The sequence below is a fragment of the Tubulanus polymorphus genome, chromosome 11 (assembly GCF_964204645.1).
Source record: "Tubulanus polymorphus chromosome 11, tnTubPoly1.2, whole genome shotgun sequence".
In the NCBI taxonomy this organism is placed as follows: Eukaryota; Metazoa; Nemertea; class Palaeonemertea; order Tubulaniformes; family Tubulanidae; genus Tubulanus; species Tubulanus polymorphus.
In genome coordinates, this window is record NC_134035.1 from 9073043 (window position 1) to 9081446 (window position 8404).

The following is an 8404-nucleotide window of genomic DNA, read 5'->3' on the forward strand; positions in this document are numbered from 1 at the left end:
TTACAGGTATATTGGTCGCCGGTACATTTCGATCGAGCCGCCAGTATCGGATCCTCAAATTCTTCACCGTTAAGTGCTGCCGCTATATATTTGATTTGCGGGGAAAATGTGAACTAACTCGGTTGCTCAACTTTCTCACTGTGGCACGCGAGTAATGAGTTAGTTCGCCGATTCGCCGTTAACGATGTGTATAGGGGCAGCACATGACGGTTGAGATTTCATCACCAGCTTCATATGATCATTGCCCTCACACCCAACATTCGAGTCTGGATGAATAACACAATTGAATACGTAGCCATCTTTGGAGATAAACAATACAAATATATGAGAATTTCCAATGTAACCCATCATAAGCACACACCTACTAGTAGACAAAGGCACATGAATTATAAAGTCGCCGAAGACAAAAGAGGAATAGTCACAATTAAGCCTATGGAAAATTCTGGAGAATGCACCCACAAATGCAAAATGAGAAGAAACTAATAGATCAATTTTCGTGCATCAGTATAATTTATATTTGGCATTTTATCATAAATAAAGATGAAATTAATACAGCGCAGTATTATAAATGAACCGTCTAAACACTAGTCTTACTCATGAAGTACCATTAGCTGTACACTGTCGAGACATGTATTCGTTGTATTTCTTCTCTTGCGCGTCGTAAAGTTTCTTCAACTTTTTCAGCTGTGCTTTAGCGATCGGTTTGCCTTCGTTGTCGTGAGTCGGTATACCATCGTCGCCGAATGCGGAATATTTATCTTTTTCGTTCAGGAACATTTCGGACGGAGGTATCTTCGCGATCGCATCCTTCGCAGCCTGAGATATAGAAAATGTTCGACGAGGCATTAGAATTAACTACGTAATATGTGCATTACCTGAACCATTTGTTTTACTCGAGCAAAGTTCGACGTAGAATTAAAGATAATAGCCATCAATTCATTACGAAATATAAATGAATGACTCCCGAAAAGAGCATAAAATCACCTTCGCTTTTTCTGCCTCCTGTTTCTTCTTTTCTTTCTCGATTCTCTTCTGTTCTTCTAACTGCAATAAACAAACAATTCTAACTTCGAATTGAGCAGAAGCAGTGAAAATGGGCTTCCCAAATCCTAAACAGCAGGCTCGATTATTGCAGGACTCAATTAAGAGCTGCCATGTTTATCACATGTCAAGATTCGCCACAATAGCAGATCATTCAGTGCGGCCAAATAACACTGCCACTGATAATGGAGATTGCTAGTATGTATTTTGAACAGAGTGGCAACTTTCCACCAATTTACAAATTCCCTAATTTTTAGGTTTAAAAAATGTTACAATGCATTCATTTTTCATTGAATCATGTACGGTACTGATTAAGAAACCCGTGATCAATAGCATTACATGTAATTCTGTGAGTTTTCCAGGTTTGTGGTCAAATGTGTCAAATCTCCTGAGTTTTAACTCTTACCCGAAGTCGCTCTTCTTTCTCTTTCATAAGCGTTTCCTTGTCGACGAGTTTGATCACCGTTCGTCCTTCGATGTCTTCTAACCGCACCCCAAGATCGGGAAGCGTTTCATCCCTCACCGTATCGCACAGTTTCAGAATCTCTGAACCTTTAAGAACCGAGAGCAAATAAATCACCGACCAAACAAAGGTTCAGAATCAAAACTTTTCAAAGTCTGTGGAAAATACTTACTTTTCTGCTGCCTTGCTACTTGGCGTACATCTTCACGGAAATTCGCAAAAGTATTCAAATATGGCATGACAAGTTCTTCGACCTGTAAATACATAAAAGGCTCACACAATGCTGGAGATCATCTTTGTGAAAACTGATTAACAAAAAAACGTTTAACGTTACTTACATTAGCGCTCCGTCCAGATGAATGAGGAAATCCTAGATCTTCTGATTTTTCTATTGCACCGAATATCTACGAAAATGGAATTACAACAATATAAATCAAACCGATTTTATGCCAATCAGAGTCGAGTTCAGTGAAAAGAAAAAAATTTGTTTAAATCAGTTACTTTTGAATTGTTGTCGTCAATGAGCTAACTAGGGACCCAGTTAAATTCTGGACCCAAGATGAAAGTGGATCATGTAGAACCGTACCTGTAGCATGGAAGTAATATATTTCGCTATATTTTTCAATAGTAGTCTGTTAGGTAGAGATTTCTCTGAAGCTTTCTTCGCTATATACACGTTACTGGTAGTGACTAGATCTCTAATACATTCCATCGTTGATTTCGTATCGATTGAATCTGAATTGAATTAGAAACTTAAAACTCCTGATTTTACAATGATAAACACAGGCAGTTTTTGTCGTGTTACTGATGACAAAGCCCAAAGTGAATTGACGATTGATTACAGGGTAGCCATTTCATTTGACTTTCCCCTGACCATTCTGTGACATGCACTTTCTTTTCTCTGACTTGATCTGCTAAGAATCCAATCAATTAACACCGTCGGGTATATAAGACACGCAAGGAAACTATTTGATTTCAAACCTCGATCTAACAATCTCAACAAATTTCCATCATTTTTCCCTGATTTCCAGGTACTTGTAAGTGGCCACAAAACCCAGTTTTTCTGATCACTTACCACACAAAGCTGAGTGAATCGCTACTTTCTTTTCACTGAATCTGAAAACAGATGGAAGTATGCATCACTATCTCAATTTTCATGAATGCTTATTCGTCACTAGCCGAGTTTGATAGTGCGTAATGCGAGCTTACTTTTCATTCAACGACATTTCATCGTCGTTCCACTTTTGATACGAATCGAATCCTTTCGAAGGTTGATTTCGTAAGATGTCTTTCACAGTCAAGAAGAATTCCTAAGTAGATAGATAATGGTAGATGATTTTAGATGAACAACAGAAACGGAAAGAGGAGAGAGAGGAGGGACATTTAGTTATTCAAGGATTCTGCACAGAGTACCAACAGATCAGTCATTCCTGGATATAAAGAGTTTTCAAGGATATAAGGAGTTTTCAAATTTCAAGGAAGTGTCAGCATCACTTTCAATATCCCAATTACTTTAGACTCTTTGGAACTGTTTATCTCGTTATCCATATCACTAACTCAACTTAGTTTGAAACCACCTAATTTGGTAAACACAAATCTTGATCCCTACAGTAACCGATTAAGGTGTAGTTCTAGAGCAATTAATTCAGCAGGAATGTGTGACAATTTACAATACAGAATACCCTGTACTCACACCGACATGTTTTTCAAAAGTCATAGCTGCTTCCATCGTACTGTCGCTGTAATCCATTGTATCTTTCCACGAGTGAAGCAGATACAGAAGTCGTAATTGACGCGATGAATATTTCGATAGCGCTTCTTTAATCGTGATGAAATTCTTCAACGACTTCGACATTTTACACCCGGCGATCGTCAAGTGTCCCGAATGTATGAAATACCGCACCCAATGGCTGTTACCGTAGTGTGCCTGCAATTATCAGAGAGTACCACACCGTGGTAATAATCGTTTCTTTCCATAACCCTTTTTAGTGCATCTACACCGCAATGCAGTGTATAAATCGATGATGAACTTTGCTAGCACAACACATTGCGGTGTATTGATGTAATAGGTAGCTAGTTTTTATCTCTTATTAAAGATGGCAGCACTGTTAAATATTAGTAACTAACAACGCACTGTAGTAGCATGTCTCTTATTTAATGCACTGGGGTGGAATTTTAAAAATTTCAAAATTCATCTCAAGCATTTTAGGGTATCAATTAGTCAGCACTGAAGGGTTAATATAGCCTAACGGCTATAATGTAATCTTAGCACTCAACATGAAATGAATGAGACAAGGCTTTAAACAAAAATACAATCATCAGAGGAACATTAAACATAAATTCACCAGTTGATGTCCATTGACAATGACCGTTAAATTCAATCATAAATTATAAATTCCAATACAAAATTAAGACAAATAGGTTCCGTTTAAAGTAAGTTTTCAGATTTGATTTAGATTCGACTTTCCGTAAGACTAGATCTAACACGACTAGGCAAAACGTTTCACATAGTGAAGGAGTGGCAATTTGATATTTCCTTACAGTGTCTTACAGGGAAAATTTTGTTTATAGCTATCTTACCTCAGCCTGAGCCATTTCGTTGTCGTGATGCGGGAATTTCAGATCTACGCCTCCAGTGTGTATATCTAAGGATTCACCTAAAATCATACTAGCCATTACTGAGCACTCTATATGCCATCCTGGGCGACCCTAGAAAATAAACCGCATAGGTCTAGAAATATGCAGCGAAAGGTCATAAATTTTCATGTTTTCAAAATCTTACCTTGCCCCAAGGAGATTCCCACGATGGTTCACCCGGTTTTGACGCTTTCCATAATGCGAAATCATTGAGACTTTTCTTTTCGCCCAAACGATCGGCAGAAATACTCAAATCACCTGAAACCGATTAATATTCTTATATAGAGATTGACAACAGAGAACTGAATACTTGTCTACAGTCGTCTAATTCGCTTAAAGGTCTTTGTAGTTGGCACAATCAATATGACTTTAAAGACTTAGTAAATTGAAATGGAACTCAAAATTAGAGACGCTTCAATTATGCGAGGACTTATCCAAATAATGACTTACACAAAGGAAATTGAATCGAAAATCTGCTTAATTTGGATCATTTGGGACCAACAAAAGTCATCCGGTTTACGGGAAATCCACATTGAAAGTCATTTTCTTGTAATACATAAGCGAACAAATGGACCACAAACATTGTCCGGATTAGACCAAAATCTGGATTAAACTGAGGTTGACTGTAAGGCCAAAAAAAAAATATTCTGTTTCTGGTCAGGCCCTTCTGCACAAAATGATGCGGTGATGCAGTAATGCATTTTTTTTTTAATGTTCCTACATTTGACTATTGAGTTTGATGATTAGTCGACAGGAACAAGTCCGAACGGATGTATAGTAGCCGGCCCTTTCAAAATTGATATCGATATCAACATGCTTTTGATCAGAAAATAGCAATGAATAGATAGATGGATGGACTAAACTTTCACGTTTTACTTCCGCGTTTGACGCCATTTTTGTTTCCGAAAAAAAATTTATGCCGCAGGGGTTCTAGATCGACGCGCGCGCTGACCAGAAACAGAATACATTTTTTGTTTGGCCTAATGACAACAATCCGACTACAATAAGAGTTTGATAGGATATACTGAAGTGTTACCTTCTCCCTCCTGTAAAGCTTTACTGTCGCCGAACGCCTCCGGTACGAGTTTCGCGTAGAAATGATTCGGATCATTGCTGAATTTCATCGTATTGAAATAAACCGAACTATTCGACTCGTATCTGAGAAATACAATAAACACAGCAAGTATTCAGGACGGTTTTGAATTTCTTTTTAAATCCAGTCTTCGGAGAAACCGAAACGATTACGGTTAAGACGAGTCGAGAAGAATTAACGACGATTAAATGAAATGTTTCAACGACTCACGCGAAATCGTTATCGATGATTTTCTGTACAAATTCGATAACTTCGGGAATATATTCACTGACACGAGTCAAAACATCGGGCGGTAGAACCTAAACATAGAACACACTAATCTATCAGTCAATCGAAAAGCTATCGGGCCCAAGTCCACAGTTCTGATTTGAATAACCCTAAATGATTAAGAATAATTGTTCTAGGAAATTAATTAATACCAACTCAGTACAATCAATATTCAATTAGTACACCCTATGAGCTTTATGCTCTTTGTGTATTATCTGTAACTTGCATTTCAAAAATGCAAGTTACATTCCGAAACTGCAAGTTAGAATCCAATAATGCAAGTTAGATTCCGAAAATGCAAGTTACATTCGAAATGCGAGTTACATTAGAAATCTTTCAGATGTAAGTGCATGTAAGGCATGTAGTGCATGTTTCATGTAATAAATATGTTTCTTGAAGAATAAAAGATTAAAAGTTATATCTGACTTAAGTCTCAACTATGGAACAGGAGCACTGTTCATGTATTCGATCCTATTTTAGGAACTGGATATGAATCTAAATTTCAAATCCACTGAACTCACATTTAGAGATTCCATGTCTTCGTGATATTCTTCTTCAAACTTCTTCGGAAGTTCAGCGAATATTGAATTATCGGTCACCTCAGATCCATGTTTTCCGTCTAACCAATCGGACATCACGTCTTTAGCGTTCTTCAGCAGATTCTGATTATTCGAAAATCAAAAAGCTAATAATCTTTCGTTTCACCAGTAAAACAGACAGCACTGAAATACTCACTGACCTTTCTGGCGTCGTCGATATTTTGTTTTGATTTTTGCGCGCCTTTGATATCGGTCAGTGCTTTATTCACGTTCGTCAACATTTTTTCTAACATGTTCTTTTTGTCGGGGTCGGTTTCTGCAGAACATTTTATACTGAACGGCTAAAATGATGATAGAAAACATCTTAATCAAACAGCCAATTTCACGCGAAAACAATTGACTGAAAATCTTGAATGGATAGACGGATATTAATCACAGTATTCCAGAGTTAATGAGCAAAACCCACCAATTATTATAAGACTGTTTCGAAGTTTAAACTAAACCTCATCAGAGAAACAAAAAAGCATTTTTTAACAGTTATTCATGTATCTCTAAAGATGAAGTTTAGTCTAAACTTCATCAGTTGTTTTTCTGATGATGAAGTTTAAATAGTCGAATAAATAGCTTAATCACCAAAACTGTTGGGTTTTGCCCATTAAGACGTGAAAATCCCTTTTCGTAATTTTAAACCGAGTAGGGTCCACAGCGTTGTAAAATGAATCAATGCCATAGACCAATAACTAATATGGCACCTACTGACCTTTTCAGCTGTCTCTATATCGGCGATAAGCTGATCATCGGAGCGCGATGATTCGGATAAGTATTTCTCCCAGAGATAAGACTGTCGAGCTCGTTTGATGATCTTATCGTCGATATCTGTGATATTCATGCAGTAAACGATGTCGTATTTGAAATAATCCTGCATAACTCGACGTAGAATGTCGAACGAGATATACGACCTGAAATAGCGATGTGTTAATCACTGACTTGTATTGAAATATCACGGTGGCCACTTTGTCCTCGACTATTCTCAGACATGCTCTGCTAGGAATCCAAACAATTAACAGTCAAATATGTAAGACATAGATGGGAACTGTTTGATAAAATCCAATCAATTAACAGTCAGATATGTAAGACATAGAGGAATGTTTGAATTTATGCCGGATCAAGAATTCTCAGGAAATTTTCCTGATTTTAGCACTTTTACAAAATTCTCGGTCTTCCCTGATTTTTCCTCATTTCCAGGTAAGTGGCCACTTTGAAAATTCTGTTCGATGAAAATTATTAGCATATTCTAAAATTGTAATAGTAAATGTGAAAAACGAATAGTACTTTGAAGGTTTACTTGCATAAGCTTATGCTACTTATGCATAGTAGATTCATCAGGTGGAAAATTTAACTAAGTCGTCAACATTCCTGAATATCATTTCAAAATTCAAATCAATGAGCAGATTAAGTGTATCAGATACCTGGCATGTCCCATGTGAGATGAATCGTACACCGTAGGGCCACAGCTATACCACAACACCTGTTTACCATTCTGAGCAACAAATAATTCCTACAATTCACATTGATTCATTAAAACATATTCTGATATATTCAAACACTGGAAAATGTCAGATATCGCGGTTATCGGTGGTAAATGGTGCATTTATTCATGCTTATGAATAAGGTTAAGATTATAGCCATAGGGAGGTTGTGACAATAATGTGCGCTATTGCAACTTATATTATTAGACGCTGACCAGCGATGAAAATACAATAACAAGAACAAGTCTTCAAATTGCTTTTCGACTTCTTCGTTAGTCTTTTTTTTCTAACTAACTGCATGATCCACATCATAGACCTAAGGTTTTTCAGTTTTGAGCCAACCATACTTACTTTTTTCCTTGTCAAGCTATTGTAGAGCATCAGTTGGGGCAACGGGGTTCCTTCAGGAATCTTCCAGTCATGAAGACCACGTTTCGCTTTTCCTATAACGACAGTTTTAGAGAACAAAACCAAATTTAAATTGAATTGAATGAAAATCGGGCCGGTTTTAAGCGATTAATTCGGTATTTAAAGGTAAACGAACATATATCAATAGCTGAACGCATAGCAAATATTGGATTGCAATGGACAGCAATGATAGAAACAAACGACATTAGATGATATCGTCAATTTAATCATAAAAGTCAATTTTTTATCGAAAATTACCGAGTTGATCCGCCATATTGAAGGATGATGCAATACGACGTGTCGATCGTACGATTAGGTTCGAATCCCGAATATACGCACTTCAGCGGGCATGAACCCTGATAACTACCGTATTAAACTGCAGTTCTAACGCTACCATAGAATAGAAATACGATTTGAAAAACAGTCA

General features: G+C 37.1%; 1 protein-coding gene across 2 annotated transcripts; it reads right to left on the reverse strand.

The window, feature by feature from the left end:
• Positions 1-501: 501 nt before the first annotated feature.
• Positions 502-8273, reverse strand: LOC141913272 (cysteine--tRNA ligase, cytoplasmic-like). 2 transcript variants are annotated; one of them, XM_074804751.1, is made up of 19 exons: positions 8236-8273; positions 7921-8012; positions 7510-7598; positions 6801-6999; positions 6241-6381; positions 6023-6163; positions 5445-5533; positions 5178-5299; positions 4287-4399; positions 4085-4213; positions 3198-3431; positions 2714-2814; positions 2580-2620; positions 2091-2239; positions 1843-1908; positions 1677-1758; positions 1448-1593; positions 985-1044; positions 502-816 (listed from the first exon to the last, which is right to left on the reverse strand). In XM_074804751.1, the coding sequence occupies exons 1-19, from the start codon at positions 8249-8251 to the stop codon at positions 595-597; spliced, it is 2232 nt and encodes a 743-aa protein (XP_074660852.1). In that variant the 5' UTR covers positions 8252-8273; the 3' UTR covers positions 502-594. The 2 variants fall into 2 exon arrangements, with proteins under 2 accessions (XP_074660852.1, XP_074660853.1); XM_074804752.1 differs by lacking the exons at positions 7510-7598; positions 8236-8273 and having other exon boundaries at positions 7921-8013.
• Positions 8274-8404: the final 131 nt, after the last annotated feature.